Source organism: Gadus chalcogrammus, chromosome 20, assembly GCF_026213295.1.
Source record: "Gadus chalcogrammus isolate NIFS_2021 chromosome 20, NIFS_Gcha_1.0, whole genome shotgun sequence".
Taxonomy (NCBI): Eukaryota; Metazoa; Chordata; class Actinopteri; order Gadiformes; family Gadidae; genus Gadus; species Gadus chalcogrammus.
In genome coordinates, this window is record NC_079431.1 from 18047641 (window position 1) to 18065890 (window position 18250).

An 18250-nucleotide genomic window follows, 5' to 3' on the forward strand; every position below is an offset into this window, starting at 1 on the left:
GCACTGTGGGATGGGTGGGTTATAACTGCAACCAATGGATCACAGCAATAGAATGCTCATTAGTAGCTCAACATGTCTCTAATTGTATTTTCATAGTAACAACTATAGAATCAAAATTCATGCAGTGTGTTTTGACAGTTGTGTTTCTAGATCTATGTTCAAACATCATGCTTTTTGCATTGTGAGGATTTTTGGGTTACAAAACATGAATCAAACATGCATTTGCAAGCCTGTCATGGTTACATGACTGGTTAGGATGGCACACTCCTTTGATACACTATATGCAAAGCTTACCGGATGCCTAGATGCCAGTCCAGGATTCGGGAGAAGATAGTGTACATCGTTTTGTCGTCAAAGTCGTTGATGGTGACGGTGTTGAAATGGCGCATGAAGCGAGCTGTGATTGGGTTCCTGCCTCCACCTAAGGAAGAGGAAAACAATTTGAACGGTTAGATCAAATACTATCTGACTTGGTTGTAATTTCCAAAAAAAAAACAGATGTTTTCAAGTTGAACCGGTGTGGTGAACAACTCATTAAACCCACTACACGACGAGGCGCCATACAGGCAAAAGTTTAAATCCAACGATCTACATACAGTTGCCTTTCTCAGTTTGAGGGACCTAAACCAGCACCAAGGTACCACCAGGAACCAGCCATACTTGGGTTGTTCAGTATATGCACACATGCCTTGTCTATATCCGTTCACCATTATCATGTTCAGGAGAATAATATATTGAAGAACAATATGCATAAAGAATTGGTAACGATCTCACTTTTCACTTGCTAATGTGACTGTATCACTATTTTGCGGCAGAAATTATCCGCTTGGTCCTAGGACCAAAGAACATCCACAGAAAGGACATCAAACACCTGTTTTAGACCTTCAAACAGCTCTGCGACACTACATACCAGGTGGTCCCATGGCGCACATGATCTGGATGTCCACCAAGTTGATCGTGGAGCACTCCTTGGTTTCGTACCAGTTCCAGTGGTCCAGCCATTGGCGTAGAAGCTCTACAGGGGGCTGGGCGCCATACGTCTCCCTAGCCGGCATATTGACGTCATCCACAAACACCACCTGGAGACACAGGTCATGGTACAGGGCTTAAAGGAATGGTTCACGCTACACACTCATGGGGTACGCTGGTGGGAGAATGCATAATGTGTTCCACTGGAATGTGAATGCAGAGTGGAATCAACAGTCCAACGCATAATCAAAAAAAGACAACTCCAGAGATGAAAATAACCTGGATAGTTGGCAGGATAGTCAAGCAATCTACTCATCGCGGATGAATGCTCGAAAAAAAGACATAACCCCTTACCAGCTCAAGACAATGTGGATAAATGTGTCTGCTAAGTAACTCAATTGTAGCAAATAATAATGGGAAGAACCGAAGAGGAACCCACGTACCATTTTCTTTCCCAATGGAGGCCCAAACACTCCCTTGCGCCTCTTGTCCAGCTTGGACATGATAATGTTCTGGGTCTCTGCGGCCGTGGTCTGGGCTGAGAAGTTGATGAGTAGTGGACTGTACACGTCCTTCTCGAGTTTGTTCAACAGGAAGTCCTGGAGAGAGGGTGTTGGACGACGGGTAAGAAAAATAAGTGTTCATTTATAAACAGTATAGTATCATTCTGGCAGTGGGCACAATCGCAAAACTACATGTAACATATTTCATTCAGTAGATAATGTTTTTGCTTGAAAAACAAAAGCATTTATACAATGTATACGAAATAATTAAAATGATGATTAGCAAAATGATGATAAGCAAGATGTTGATATCAAACTTGACTGGTATTATAGAAGTTGACGGGTTGCTTTCATAATCAAATAAGGCCTGAACTAACTTAAGACATCCTAATGTGAATAAATGTTGTTTTATAGAGTGTGATTTAATTATTCTGTATGGTCTTAATTTGGTTGAGTCACGTAGTGCTGTGCTTATGGCCGAAGCCAACAGGCCCTTTGAGGAAAATAAAGAGTTTTGTTGCCTTCTCAACAAATTGTCTATTCATGTTCATAAAAGATGCTTCCAAAAGTGATCAAGACATCACAGTGAACCTTTTGTAGTACGATTGCATTCCCCAAGCATCCAGTCTCCTAAGGTTTAGGAGGCGGTCTATTCATCTCTCCGGATTGTAAATAATAGCTGTGGTTGATTTGGAGTCCATTAAGTTAGATGGTGGTAGTTTAAAGGTAGCTAAGCATAAATCTGTGGTAACATAATTGGAAAGTAGTGGATTTTCAAGACCTTCTAATGAGCCTTTTAGAAGTAAAAGAACAAGCTAATGCAAATAAATAACATTACCATCAAACCTGAACTTTCCTCTAACATACAAAGGACTATTAGGGAAGGGAACATTTTTATAACCATATTTTTTACAATAGCCAGGTCCTGCAGATTAAAGGCTCTTTAAAGGCCTGATCATTATAAAACCAGTGTTGACTAGTCCCTAAAATTAATCAATGCCTCATCGGCTATGAGGCCTACGTGTGTTATCGTGTCCTACACACAGGCTAAGAGGCCTCTGTTTGTTGTGTCCTACACACAGGCTAGGAGGCCTCTGTTTGTTGTGTCCTACACACAGGCTAGGAGGCCTAAGTGAGTTAATGTGTCCTACACACAGGCTAGGAGGCCTAAGTGTGTTAATATGTCCTACACACAGGCTATGAGGCTGACGTGTGTAATCGTGTCCTTCACACAGGCTATTAGGCCTGCCTGTTATTGTGTGCTACACACAGGCTATGAGGCCTACGTGTGTTATTGTGTTCTTTGCACAGGCTATGAGGCCTACATGTGTTATCCTGTCCTATAAACATGCTATGAGGCCTACGTGTGTTATCGTGTCCTACACACAGACTATGATGCCTACTTGTGTTATGACGTGTGTAGGCCTCATACTCATAGGCTTCTTAGAGTTCGCATCGTAAGTGATATGACCAAGCTATATCTCCCAAATATAAGATGGAGTTTGAGATTAAACTAATGTCTGTCGGTCTAATGTCCTGTCATAAGCCTTGTATTCTCAAAATGAAAATAATTGCTATTATCTTAAAAGGGACATGTTATGAAAACAACACTTTTACTGGGATTTGGGGTGTTGTTTTGGGTCTCTGGTGCTCCCAAACTCATACAAACTTTGAAAAAAGTCTGTACATTACTTTTCAGTGAGATATGCACTTCTGAAAGTACCCAGCCCGGCAGCTCAGCTCCGGGGGTACAATCCCTTTCTCTGCCGGACTGCCGCCGGGCTCCCCACGCCGGACTGCCGCCGAAGCTTTGGCTTCGAAGCCGCTGTCGAAGCCGTCAGTCCGCCGCCGTGGCGCCGTGTCGCCACGGCGGCAGTCCAGCAGCTCCGGCGGTGTACTCCGGGAGCTGAACTGCCGCCGAAGCTTTCAGGCAGCTCCGGCGGTTGTACTCCGGGAGCTGAACTGCCGCCGAAGCTTCAAGGTCCGGCGGGGGGAGCTCGGCGGCAGTCCGGCAGCTAAGCTCCCGGAGTGCAATGAATCCCTTTCTCCTCCATGTCGCGGTTCAATATAGACTTCAGAGAGTCAAGGCTGAAGTTCCTTTCCCCCAATTCTTCTCAACCATGGCCGAGATAACCCCCACTACGAATCTTTACTTGTTGTGGGAAGTACCAGAGACGTCAGACGCATTCTTTATGATTCACAATATCATCCGCACATAGTTTTTTGCCGTGATATTAGATATAATATTATATAGATACCTATATATTACATAATATTATTATTATATTATATTATATTATATTACATGGATATAGAGCTCCAGGAGTCCGCACACGGCAACAATCCCTTCTCCTCCATGCTGTGGTTTACTCTGACAGCTCATTGGTCAATGGGCAGTAGCGTATTTGCATTAAAGCTACAGACACCAGAAACAGCGCATTCTGAAGGGACTGAAACAGAGGGGAATAGCGGTAGGCGAACAGCTTCAAAAACATGTTTTCTGGAACTCATATACTATGTTTATTTGTTGGGAAAACACCATAATATGTCTCCTTTAAATCATTGAGTCTCAGTGTTGGTCTGGGCACGTCATATTTACTAAAACAATTAAATGTCTGTTGGTGTTTGTTAATCTGTCAATTTGTAAAAAAGATTGATTGATTGTCAGTGTTATCATGCATTGGAACGGATATTCCTCCCTGTGAGTTAGCAGATGAATAATTGATAGGGGCCGTTCGTGTGATTGATTGGAGGGTTTAGGTGGTGGGGGTCGTTTTCCTCCACCTACCCAGCCCACCTTCATCACCACCACCTCCCACTTGGCTGGAAATAGAAGGTGCCGCTTGGCTTTCTCTCTCCAGTCCAGACCAAGCCGGGCCAGGAACTGTAGCACATTTCTCTTTGGCAACACGTTCACTCTATTTAGGGGGAAGTGGAGCAACAATGGAGGCCAATGCTCATTTATCAGGGCTGTCCGGCCTGACATCCCGCCTTGGCCTATTAGACCATGTTGCTGGACCTGTTTCTACCCTGCGAGGCTGTCAGGCAGGCAGGCAGCTGGGGCCCAGGAAAAGGGGGTTAGGAAGGTGGAGAGCGCGCCTGACTGGAGGGAGAACTCTGCTCTGTGTGCTCCACTACAAACACACACACACATAAACACACACACACACATTCATAAGTCGGGACGCAGGAACAGGTGATGTGATATAGTTAAAGAGCAGACTGTGGGACTAGGGTCTGGGATATAAATACTTATGTCTGCCCAGGGATAGCCCCCAGCGCTTCGGAGGTGGGCATTCCACACCTGGTGTCTGGAGATGATTTGTGTGTTCAGAGCACTGGGGAGTGTGTTTTTTGCTGCGCTGCTGTAGGCTACATCTGCGTTGCTTTTGTGAGTCTGTGTGTGGTGTGAATGCTAATTTGAAGGCAAGGCATAGATTTTGCATACTACAAGCCGCATCGTTTAGTGTTCACCCTTCAAAATCCTGAAAAGGATAACTATCGATGTAGCTGTTTACAACTCAGCCTGAATGATTTCCCCTTAGTCCAAATCAATTGCAATCTCCATGTACTTGACTCATCCCTTGCAATGCAAATGGGATTTCAGACAGTGGATTATTTAGGAATGAATTACTAAATCGAAACCTTGAACCGATTTGGCAGTACAGTGACCAGCCAGGACACCTGCCAGGTATAGCTGCCTGGACATTCAGGGCTCCAGACCAACTTTTTGAATTGGTTGCACCGGTGAGCCTAACTTTCTTTTTTAGGTGCACCAGCACAAAATGTAGGTGCACCCAAATTTTCCATTGCGCCGCCTTGAACGCCATAAGGTCGCTCCATAACTTTCATATAATGTGAATGATTTTTAAATAAGGTGTAGAGAAATGCTTGTCTTTATAAGGAGCACAATTATATATAAATATACAAATAAAGTTTTTCAAGTGCCTCACTGAGCTGAAATTGAACGTTTCAAACTCAAACATTAAGCAAAATAAACATTTCCAAATAAAAGGGCTTTTGTGGTTAATTCCCCCCTAAAACCACATTGTGCTCCAACACTATATTCCATCATATATTCATAGGTGATTTTTCTGCAATTGAATATGCTAACTCATACAAAAATCATGCACGACTGCATGTTCTGAATGGGGGCGGGTCACAATGAATGGGGCCGAGGTGATTGACAGTACAGATGATATCGCTCTTTGGTTGACAGCGGGAGAGGGAGAGGGAGAGGATATGGAAGAGGGAAGGTTTTAAAACATTTAGGGTACAGAATAATAAAGGCCTGCATGAGACTCATGTGGTCCTACCAACAAAAGTAGAAAATTATAAACCAATGCAATGACCCACCACAATGGACCCCACAAAACGCACAAACTTAAATACGCAATAAACGGCAGGCTTAAATAAATTCAAACTCCCTTGTAAGCTTGTTCAATCTTAAAGATATGGAGAGGAGATGGAAGACGGATCCGCGCAGTCCTTTAGGTTGTTTAACACGCAGTGGGTTGTTTAACACGCCTGCTGTTTATTGCGTCTTTAGGTTTGTGTGAGTCGTGGGGTCCAGACTCTCAGTAGTAGGGCTTGTTGGAACAGTAGGCTTAGTTTTTTGAATGAGAAACTTTATATGTTTCTACCTCGCCACATTTCCCCTCGTCTTTTGTTGTCTTTATTTTCTTACTCCGTTTCAGTTACTCTGGCGCTCAGGTCGCTCGCAATTTTTAAACACACACAAGCAGTGAACAGGACCACAGCCAATCAGAGGCAAAGACCCAACTGAGCTCTTTCACATATTGGTTTAGACCAGGGGTTTTCAAAGTGTGAGAGAGTGAGCCTATCCTCAGAGAAAAAAATTCAGCTGAGCCCCCCAGTCCCCCCCCCAAAATGTTCTAAATACCTGTGTTTTGAAAGCTATTTTAATTATTTTACACATTTTAAACATCTCCGATCATAATTTTAAAACATTTGGAACATATTTTTGAAATATTTGAAACATCTTTTTTAAACATATTTTTTAAACATTTTAAACATATTTCTGAAACATTACAACATCTTTGTGCGTTTTTAAACACATTTCTTAACACAATTTAACAACTTTATCTAAGCATGTATTAGCTTAACCTTTTTTAAATACATTTTTGAACATCTTAATCTGTGTAAACTGCCAGTTTACACAGATTAATTCAGGGTCCCCGACTCTGAATTTTCTGAGTCGAATCAGATCTGCCTTTTCAGTCCAGAGATTCGACTATTCGGCGGGGTTTGTTTACCGGCGTTGCTATGGTGATCTAAATTATTATAAGCAACTGAAAACGATGCCGGTTTGAAACTAAAACTGTGATTCTGAAAAAAGTATAAATGCTATCAAAATTCCGTTTAGATAGTATTGAAGATACACGTGTGTAGATTTGTTTAATGGTTTGAACGATGGTAAACATTGGAAAAAGGAATGAGTTACGATGTCTAGAAGTAGGTGTATCAGAATGGGCTGACGTCTTCAATGATAACAGCTGAAAACGATAGTTACGTATGTAACTACTGTTCTATGAATTCCGGATGACCGCCAGAGGCGGTGCTTTAGAACTGGATGTTCCATCTCGCGCATGCGCAGGTCGAGTAATTATACCAAAAAAGTCACCTGTGACACCTGGGTGACCCTAGAAAGTCTATATATTCCGGAGTCACCCGAGGTTCTGTTCCAACTGGATCTTCTCGCGGAATCTGAGAAGTATGAGTGACAGAGAACTCTGGCGGTCATCCGGAATTCATAGAACCGTAGTTACATACGTAACTATCGTTCTATTTCACCATCATTGCTATGCTGATGACACGCAAATCTATGTATCGCTATCACCAAATGACTATCGGCCCATAGATCTGCTGTGCCAGTGCATTGAGCAAGTGAAGGAATGGATGTGCCGAAATTTCCTTCAACTAAATGAGGACAAAACAGAGATAATTGTATTTGGTTCTAAAACGGAAAGGTTTGAAGTAACCCAACACCTTCACTCTCTGTCCCTGAAAACCTCAATCAAAGCCAGAAATCTAGGGGTTATCATGGATTCAGATTTACATTTTGACAGTCAGATCAAATCAATTACAAAATCGGCATATTATCACCTTAGACCAAAAAATTTGATCATATTACACCAATTCTGAAATCGTTACATTGGCTTCCTGTAGGTCAGAGAATTGATTTTAAAATCATGTTGCTAACCTATAAATCCCTACATGGTTTAGGCCCAAAATATTTAACTGATATGCTTCCACTACATCAGCCTTCTAGACCACTAAGATCCTCTGAGACCAATCTGTTAATTATCCCCAGAGTAAACACAAAACATGGGAAAGCAGGATTTAGTTACTATGCAACAAATAGCTGGAATAAACTCCCAGAGGATTTAAGACTTGCCCCAACTCTGAGCACCTTTAAAACAAGACTGAAGACTTTTATGTTTGCTATAGCTTTCTGCTAAAATCTTAAATCTAAAAAGCTTTTTTAACTTTGCCTTTATTTTCTATTTTAATACTAAAATGCCTTTTTCTATTTTACCCATTTCTTTGCATATGTTTTTCTTTTACTTATCTATTATTTTATTTTATTGTATGACAATGTTTATACGTGAAGCACTTTGAGTCTGCCTTGTGTATGAAAAGTGCTATATAAATAAAGTTGCCTTGCCTTGCCTTGCCTTCATTCCTACTGACCGCCAGAGGCGGTGCTTTAGCACTGGATGACTAATACCAAAAAGGTCACGAAGAGTGCTCACTTCAATCAAGGGCTCGAAGCCGTCGACAAGACAGCCGTCGCCACAGGATGAGGAGCAGCGACATTAACCCTGTAGTATCGGGCAAACGTACATGATGAGGACCATGTAGCCGTGGAGCAAATGTCCTGAAGTGGAACCCCCTTCAAGGCAGCCCATGATGTAGCCATACTCCTGGTAGAGTGGCACTTAACGGCCAAGGGCACAGGGAGCCCCTGTGCCCTATAGGCATTCAAGACCACATCCACAACCCAGTGGGAGAGTCTGTTTCGACAGGGCAGCCCCCTTCCTGCAGCCCCCGTAACAGACAAAGAGGTTATCTGTCTTACGCAAGCTGGTTGTCGCTTCAACATATGCCCTAAGCGCCCGCACCGGGCACAACAGGTCTGACACTCTTTCTGCACCCCCTGGAGAGCCTGGGGGATTGAAAGCAGCCAACTCGATTGATTGGTTTACATGATGGGGAGACAATTGTTTGGGGAAGGAAGGATGGGTTCGGCCAGAGCACTACTCCTGACCCATCTGCGTGCCAGCGCAAACACGCCTGGCTCACTGACAAGGCATGGAGTTCACCGACCCGTTTTGCAGTCGCAATGGCAAGGAGAAATGCCGTCTTCATGGACAGCCGCGTCAGGTCTGCCTGACTTAGTGGCTCAAATGGGGGTAGACATAAGGACCTCAGAGCTACTTGCAGGTCCCATGATGGTGCCCTCAGGGATCGCGGCGGTTGAAGCCTCTGGGCCCCCTTCAGAAACTGCCTGATTAGGTAGTGGGACCCTACCGTCTGGTTATCCACCCTTGCGTGTGTGGCCGAGATCGCGGCCATATAAACGCGCAGGGTAGACGCAGCTCTTCTGTTGTCCAACACAGACTGCAGAAAGTGTAGTATCACTACCACTGAGCAAGTCTCCGGGACTTCGCCCCGCGCCATGCACCACTGGGAAAACAACTTCCACCTGTTTGCATAGAGCAGACCTAGTGGAGGGTGCCCTTGAACTAAAAATGGTACGGACCACTGACTGGTCGCAAGACGTCAGCAGCGGGTCCTGTCTCTCGTGTGCCATATGCGTCCGCCTACCTGAGACAGAAGGTCCTGTCTCTCTGGGAGGCACCAAGGCTCTCCGTTGAGGAGTTTCAATAATGGTGGGAACCATGGCCTTCCTGGCCAATGTGGAGCCACCAGAAGTAGGCTGTGACAGCCACGCTGGACCCTGTCCAGCGCTGCCAGTAAAAGGGGAATTGGGGGAAATGCATGAAGCAGGCTGTCTGGCCAAGCATGAGCCAGAGCGTCCTGCCCTAGGGGACTGGTCCTCTCCGTCAAGGAGAACCAAAGGGGACAGTGGGTGGTCTCTTCGGAAGCAAAGAGATCCGCCACTGCCCTGCCATACCTGTCCCAAATCATCCCCACCACCTCCGGATGGAGTCTCCACTCTCCGGGGGGTGGCCCTTGGCGAGAGAGAAGGTCTGCCGCTGTGTTCCGGACACCTGGAACATGGACAGCCCTCAGGCTTAGAAAATGGGGGAACGCCCATGGAAGGAGCCTTTGCGTGACCCGCAGGCTCTGCCTCGATTTGGTGCCCCCCTGATGGTTGACGTGGTAGATTGTGGAGGTGTTGTCTGTTCGGACAAGAACATGTCGGTCCCTCAGAACTGGAAGGAAGTGCCTGAGAGCTAAGAACACCGCAAGTTCCAGTTCCAGCACATTTATATGCTCCAGTCTCTGCTGGGCATCCCACTGGCCTCTGACAGTCCTGCACGGCCATACTGCACCCCAGCCGGAAAGGGAGGCGTCCGTCTCCACAACCTCCCGCCGGGAAGCTATCCTCCCTAAGGGCGACCCCGCAATCAGGTATGCCCTCTCTCTCCAGGGTCTGAGGGCCCAAAGGCACCGCCCAGACACCCTGACCATCTTGTGTCTCTGCCACTTGGGGTCCAAGTGGAGATCTGTTTTCATGGCAGATTATCAGCGCACCACAGGCGGGTGCGCTGATAATCTGCCATGAAAACTGGGTGACACTGTTTTGCTAGTCTGCCCTGTGGGTAATGTATTATGGAGTGTTAAACAGGGAAAATCAACACAAACTTCACGCCCCATTATGTCACCCTGTCTCTACCTGTACCCCATTACCACTGCTTTGTTCCCAGCAAAGTGCTCATTGTGTTGCGCCGTCACCCAGATCTGAAGGGGACGCAATTCCAGAAGGCCTAGTGGGACCACCATGGATGCTGAGGTCAGCATACTTATCAGTCAAAGGAAGAGGATGTATTCCAGCAACTTCCCCCGCCTGAAGCGCTGTAGCAGCTGCAAAATGGTAGCTACGCGCTTTGGAGAAAGGCAGGCTCGCATGGCCACCGAGTCGAGCACCAGCCCCAGATAGCTCACAACCCGACATGGTGTAAGGTTGCTCTTGGTAAAGTTGACCATAAGGCCAAGCCGGTCCACATGGCTGAGGAGCATGGCTGTGTCCCTGACCACCTGCTCCCGAGTTGGGGAAATGACCAACCAGTCGTCCAGGTATGGCAGTATCGCCATACCTGTGGCCTGTAATGGTGACAGGGCTGCTGCTACACACCGTGTAAATATACGCAGGGCCAGAGACAGCCCGAACGGAAGAACCCTGAACTGGTACACCTTGCCCAGAAAAGCAAAGCGGAGGAACCGCCTGTGACGTTGGGTAATAGGGACCTGAAAGTAAGCGTCTTTCAGGTCTATTGATACGAACCAGTCCCCCTGAGCGTTAGCCTGGAGGACGTCCGCAACATGCAGCATGTGGAAGGGAAGAACCTTGAGGAACTGATTCAGCCCTCTCAAGTCCAGAATGGGGCGAAACCCGCCATCCTTCTTCGGTACCAGTAAGTAGGTTGAGTAGAACCCATCGAGCTGTTCTTGTGGTTCTACTACTTCGATAGCACCCTTCCCAAGGAGGGTGGCTACTTCCTGTCTCAGGACCAGGGATCTGTCGGGATTGGTAACCACAGTAACCTTGATCCCGCTGAAAGTTGGGGGCCGCCGTAGGAATTGGAGTGTGTACCCGTTGGATAGCGTGGACACTATCCAAGGGTCTGTGGTCTGCTCTTGCCAGTAGCTCAGGTGCTGCTGAGAAAAGCGTCCGGCGACTGTCCCTTGGACTTTAGTACCTACCTGGGGGGTGCGGCGGCTGAGCGCCGAACCTCTTGGCGCCTGAAATGCCACCCGTGGCGCAGAGCTACGGTGCTGGTCAGCCCGTGCTGAGAAGTGCTGGCCCCTCGATTGTCCACCTGAACGTGGTTGAGAGCTATTATCACGGGGTACCGCAGAGGCCACCGGCCTAGAATGAAGCAGAGGTGCACGCCGTAAGCTAGCAAACTGCTGGCTAGCCTGGCCAACCTGTACACTTCGCTCCAGGGCCTGAAGAGCAGCTGGCCCAAACGTCTGGCCTGGGACCACTGGAAGAGAACGGAGGGTCTGTCGACACACCTCCGACAGGTGTGACTGCGCCAGCCAAACCTGGCGGCGCGCCAACGTAACAGTTGACATTAACCTGCCTAGCTCCCTAGTCATGTATGCAAAAGTTTGCAGTGAAGCATCACTGAGGGTCTGTGCTGAAGGATCAGCACCTGACCCCCGTATAGTCTGAGACAGCGCCAGAACGATGTGAGAAAGCGAATTCCCAAGACGTCCCACACGGGCAGCAATGTTGTAACTCCTGGTAAGGAGGTCATCTGTAATCCGGCACTGGGGCCGAGGGCAGCGTGCATCGGTTCTCAGAGCCTCGTCCAGGGAGACAACCAGGGACGCTATAGCAGGCTCAATCGGAGCTAACCGGTCCAAGCCATAAGAATCAGCATTGGCCATAGTTGCCAGACCTCTGCTATCACTAGTGTGCTGGGAGAGAGCCCTTGAATCTGGCCAGCATCTATGAAGCTCTGCGATAAACGGCTCAGAGGGGGGCAAAGAGAAAACGGAAGGTTGAGCGGCCTGTGGAAAAAAGGCGTTCACAGGTGCAGATGAAACAGGAGCTTCATCCAACCCCCAGCCTTGCCAGGGCCATTCGCACGGCTGGTCTAACAGTGTCGCGGCCGGACACTGACCCTCTAGCCGAGCAGCCCAGAGACCCTTGAGAGAACGCCTGAGAGGCAAGGGACGCTTGCTCTTCCTCCTCTGCAAAGAGGCTACAGGACGCAGCTGTAGACAGCATGTCATCCTCTGTATAAGTGGGTTGCGCAGCCGCAGGGGCCGCGGCTGGTACACCCTGAGCAGGTTGGAGGTTCTGTAGGAGGGCTTTAATCTGACCAAGACCCGAAGGGGGCAACCATGGTCTGCCCTCCACCTCAGCCAACCTAGCTAGCCTCAGTACATGAGGCATGAAACTACAGTTCATGCACGGGTTATCTGACACTGCTTCCCTGAGGTGTTCAACCCCGAGACACGCAGGGCGCTGGTCATGGCCATCCTCCGCCCGCAGGGAGGCCATGCAGGCGACACAACTATGGGCGCTTAGCATGTCGGCAAATTAATTGCAAGCAAATTAATCAGTAGGCTAGGCAATCGAGCTTTAGGCGAGAGCACCCGAGCAACGACGCGACACCCCGACAATAACAGTGACGGCAAGCTACAGGCGAGAGCACCCGAGCGACGTGACACCCCGACAATAACAGTGACGGCAAGCCTTGGAAACCCAAGCAGCCCACTGGAGAGAAAATTAACACAGGCTAGGCAATCGGGTTTTAGGCGAGAGCACCCAAGCAACGACGCGACAGCCCGACAATAACAGTGACGGCGAGCTACAGGCGAGAGCGCCAGAGCGACGCGACACTCCGACAATAACAGTGACGGCGAGCCTTGGAAACCCAAGCAGCCCACTGGAGAGAAAATTAACACAGGCTAGGCAATCGAGTTTTAGGCGAGAGCACCCAAGCAACGACGCGACAGCCCGACAATAACAGTGACGGTGAGCTACAGGCGAGAGCACCCGAGCGACGCGACACTCCGACAATAACAGTGACGGCGAGCCTTGGAAACCCAAGCAGCCCACTGGAGAGCAAATTAACACAGGCTAGGCAATCGAGCTTTAGGCGAGAGCACCCGAGCAACGACACGACGCGACACCCCGGCAACAACACAGTGACGGCGAGCCTTGGTAATCCAAGCAGCCCACTGGAGAGCAATCAGTGCAGGCTAGACAACCAAGCTACAGGCGAGAGCACCCGAGCAATAATGCGCCCGACAATAGAGTGACGGCGCCAGGAAAATACAGTGACGGCTTTTGGAAACCCAAGCCACTCACTGGCGATTAATCAAAGAGCGCAACTGGCTAAATAAATACAGTGACGGCGGCTTGGACCCCAAGCCGCGCACTGGCGCATACAAATTAGCAACCGGGCTTAGGCGAACGCACCCGAGAAACGGTGCGAGACCGAAAGAATAACACAGTGACTGAAAACTAGCCGCCAATTAATGCTCTAAGCAAATTAAAGCAAAGGGTAGAAAGGTGAAATCAGCTGCCGCGCTAGCCGACGGATAGTCGACTACGCGTAGCCTACACACTTTACTCACCCCTGCCGAAATCAAACAAATTGCAAGTCGCAGCCCTTGGTGGACGAAGTCAAATCGAGGCACCAACCCTTGGGTTACAAGGATACTTGCGACAAGCTAATATGGTATCTCTTACAACAAACAATGTTTGTGTGTCCTGCTAGTACGCTACCGCGAGAAAATAGAAGGAACAGAACCTCGGGTGACTCCGGAATATATAGACTTTCTAGGGTCACCCAGGTGTCACAGGTGACTTTTTTGGTATAATTACTCGACCTGCGCATGCGCGAGATGGAACATCCAGTGCTAAAGCACCGCCTCTGGCGGTCAATAGGAATGAAATAGAACGAAGCGGTATGAAACTGAAACTGTGATTCTGAAGAAATTTTAAATGACATCGAAATTCTGTTTAGATATTATTGAAGAAAAAAGTGTGTAGATTTGTTATTGATTGATTTGTAATTGATTTAGTTATGTTAGTTCTACAGTTGAAGTACGACTGATGATTTGAATCATCGACTTTCAGGGTTTTTTTCAGGTTTATTTTTTTCTCACGTCGCGCCCCCCCTGAAGAACTCTGGCGCCCCCCACAGTTTGAAAACCACTGGTTTAGACCACGATATGATCCTACCATGAGTGGGAGTTTGGTCACAGGAGAACACAGAGAGATGATGCGATGCAAAGGAAATGTATGTTTTCACCCGGCCAGTGTTACAGTTATTAGTAGAATCAAAGCATCAAATTAGTTCAAGACTCAGATTGTCTTGTCATTGACTCTCCATTAAAACAGGGGGGGGGGGGGGAGAACAAAGTGAAAGTGAAAGTGAAACCCGTAATGGTGTGCATGAGCTATGACAAGGCACTCACTATGATGTAGACACTCTTGCCGGTACCGGTGGGCCCAACGAAGATGGTGGGCTTTTGGTGCGTGACGAGCATCTCCATCAGCGCCGTGTAGCGCACCGTGTTCTCCGTGGGCACGATGATCTCGTTGAACTGTATGTCCTTGCATATAGCGGGTGTTGCCTTCAACTCATCCGTCCACAGTTCCCACCTGCCGGGGCCCTTTGAGCGACAAGGACATAGGACTGGGTGAGACACGGCCCTCTACTGTAGTCTGTGATTTGATTTGGCGAGGGTCCTCCCAAAAATATATTCCAGTCCTACACCTGTCCTTCCGTCTTGTTCAAAACCTATTAAGGTCGCAATAGTAATTCTCATTCTCAGCCTCAATTGTATAAGTGGCATCGGATGATAGCTTCTGATAAATCTTCTGCTTAATGTTAACATATGATGCAAATCGACCCTGTATGTGACAAAGATCTAAACATCAATAAGACTAAATGACGTCTCACCTTTTGAAAGAATCAGAATACTTTAAAATTGCCACAAAGCAGAGCATTGCAACTGTACAACGGTTCAGTAGTCTCTAATATATCCAATATCGTCATTATCTATACCATTTTTTTTTCGTTTTGAACTGTGCTAAATGTTACAAATACTGTGATCAGTGGCTGCCACCGACCTCCTTGACGAAGCGGTACTGGTAGAGCGTGCCCTCCGAGGGCAGCGGGACGGTCAACTGCTTGGCCGGAGGCTCCACTGAGGCCAGGATGCCGTGGAGCACACGGGTGTCTTCGCTCAGAGGGCCGACCAGCACCTCTCGCACCACGCCGTCGAACCGGACCCGGCCCAGATCGTCACAGCTGGCCCCCACCGACCACACCAGGCAGAACACAAAGATGCCCTTGCAAATGACGAAGAAGCAGTGGGTTTAGTGTTTTCTTGTGGTTTTAGAGGGGGAATAAGACCCATTGTCTTAAAACTTGGAAGTATGCCCACAGGCGGGTGCGCTGATAATCTGCCATGAAAACTGGGTGACACTGTTTTGCTAGTCTGCCCTGTGGGTAATGTATTATGGAGTGTTAAACAGGGAAAATCAACACAAACTTCACGCCCCATTATGTCACCCTGTCTCTACCTGTACCCCATTACCACTGCTTTGTTCCCAGCAAAGTGCTCATTGTGTTGCGCCGTGACCCACTCCGAATCTTTAACGGCCCACAGAAGACTTTATGACAGTAACCTCCCAGCGATGCATCTATACAACCCACAAAATCAAATGAGACAGCTTTCCGAGCCATTGGGGGGGATTATTAGCGATGTTAAGTGTACATAAATGGGCATGTATGATGAGTGTACATCAGAGTGAATCGTGAAACCTGAATGAGTGGAATTAAGGGTGGAAATGAGGCTTGGCAGTCCCACCGTCACCCCTGCTGTGCCAAAGCTGATTAATTGGAGACACTGATAATGACTAGCTGGGGGAACCAGGGGGGTAGGGATGCGAGGCATTCATCAGTGATATGTGCCACAGGGATAATAGCTGCCCCTCTGCACAGATATGAGAAGAGCAAAGAGGAAAATCAACGGAAACTCACGCAGAGTACTACATAGTGCTCATCAGCCAAAAGTACACAGTGCTATTTGAGGCTTTGTCTCTGCAGGGCGGGGTCATCCCCCTTGGGGGGGGGGTAAGCAGAATGCATTCTTTTGGTTTTCTTTAAAAGGTCAGTGAATAACTTGTTGCATGTGTGGGTCTGAGGGGGGCGGTACTGTGGGTATCATGGAGTTCAGAGATGGACAGTTAAAATTCTAATTATGGCGTGAAAATAGTTAGAATTAGGAAGTTAAACAGATAAATAATAACATCTGTCCATCCATCCATCTGCCTGTCTCAAAACGACGACATTATTTCTATGTACACTGTAACTATATAAAAACATTCAAGACATTTAACACCCACGTTAAGGTTTGAACTTAAACATGGTAATGAAAACCAAAAGGGCAGAGGTGTTGTCTTGCAAAGAGGACATCATCCCTTTTACCTCCAACCAGGAGCAAATATCTCTGTCGTTCATGCTTTTGATGCTGGCCTCGTCGTCAAACTCATCCATCATGCAGTCCATTAGGTTCATCAGGGACCTGACCAGGTTGGTGTCAGAGGTGGGGGACAGCTCCTGAACGGCGGCCAGGGAGGAGCCATGTTAGGAGCCGCTAAACAACCACATGTCCATGCGGACAGAGCCAGATACAGGACTTTTTAGTGAGAAGACAAAGTTCTAACTAAAAATAGTATGATAATAGAACAGGGGTGGGCAACGTTTTTAATGTCCTGTGTCAATCATAAAAAAGCATACCTTCTGTGCCGATATTTTATTTGATGCATATTTGTTTTATTTTAATACAGGCTACTAAATAAACTGCGGTGTAACTATTCTATGTTGTGACAAGGATTTTATTTCCTTCAGAATAGTGCCAGTATATTGTATGTATTGATTATGAATAAATCCACAATTTAAAAAATATATTTTCTACGGCCACTAATGTTGTGATGCATTGGGTCCGTAAAAACTGGATTTTCTTTTCTTGCTGATTGGAGCTAAGCAATGCCAACACTAGGTTGAGCTCCAACGCTCCATAGAGAATGAATGGCACTGCCACATGTGGTTCAGTTTGAGCAGAAAGATGCACAAGGTTACTTGATCCCAAGTTTATTTGTTTAATGTCCTGGTTTATGACCACTCATATGGTTTATGAACGTAAATTAACTCAAGTAGATTTATGGATTGAACAGAAATACATAATGTTTATAATTAATATGAAAATATCTAAAATGATCCAAAAATACAAATCGAAATATTTGCTGTGCATGCCACTGTAAATGACCCTGCATGACAGCCGTTACCAGCACTATGATTCTCTTTTCTTTATTTGACAATGATTTTCATATTAAGCAAGCAGGATTTACATCTACTACAACATTTTATAATTCATGCAAAAAGGTAAATAATATTCTGAATATTCATTTTTTTTCCATACACATTCAACACAAAAAAGTACACTTTTTTTTACATTAGAGTAGAAAAAGTAAACCAGCTGTGAAGTTATATTCTCAACATTTATATTCCCTCTAATTATTAGAATATATAACAGAGAGAGACACAAACACACCCATCAACACACACACAGCGTAACCAAGTGTGTGTTACCTTGGTGGCCTTGCGTACGAGCTGCAGGCATGCGGGCAGCACACGGTGAAACAGGCCAGTGATGAGGTCCTGGTGCATATCACTGACGGTGGAGGCCAGCGTGGCGAGCCAGGACACCAGCAGAGGCTGCCAGCCCAGCATGTGGGGCTCCATGTAGATCATTCCACAACGGGACACCTGTGATACAAGAGCACGTACACACATTTCAGCATGCCCCCATGTTCACATGCATGAGTAGCTTCAGTCGTAAGGGCAGTTATGTTTTCTTCATGGGATTGGTGCAGAGGCCGCCATGTACTGTATGTCATAAAAGACAGCTCCGGCGTGTTGAGGGGAGAGTGATCGCCTGGGTACATTTTCAATCTGGTGCCGGTGGCGGAAGCACTGAAACAGACCTCATCTGGCGCCTATCTAAGTACACGCCGGGGTAAGTGCTCA

At 46.9% G+C, this 18250-nt stretch overlaps 1 protein-coding gene across 1 annotated transcript in view; it reads right to left on the reverse strand.

Moving 5' to 3' along the window:
• The window catches only part of dnah7 (dynein, axonemal, heavy chain 7), a 108559-nt gene that overhangs the window by 44280 nt on the left and 46029 nt on the right, over positions 1-18250 (reverse strand). Inside the window, exons 34-40 of the mRNA XM_056579237.1 lie at positions 17813-17989; positions 16649-16780; positions 15286-15507; positions 14628-14825; positions 1413-1568; positions 911-1079; positions 295-421 (exon numbers count right to left, since the gene is read on the reverse strand). Of these exons, the coding sequence (XP_056435212.1) occupies positions 295-421; positions 911-1079; positions 1413-1568; positions 14628-14825; positions 15286-15507; positions 16649-16780; positions 17813-17989 (1181 nt within the window). The remainder of the gene's footprint in view (positions 1-294; positions 422-910; positions 1080-1412; positions 1569-14627; positions 14826-15285; positions 15508-16648; positions 16781-17812; positions 17990-18250) is intronic.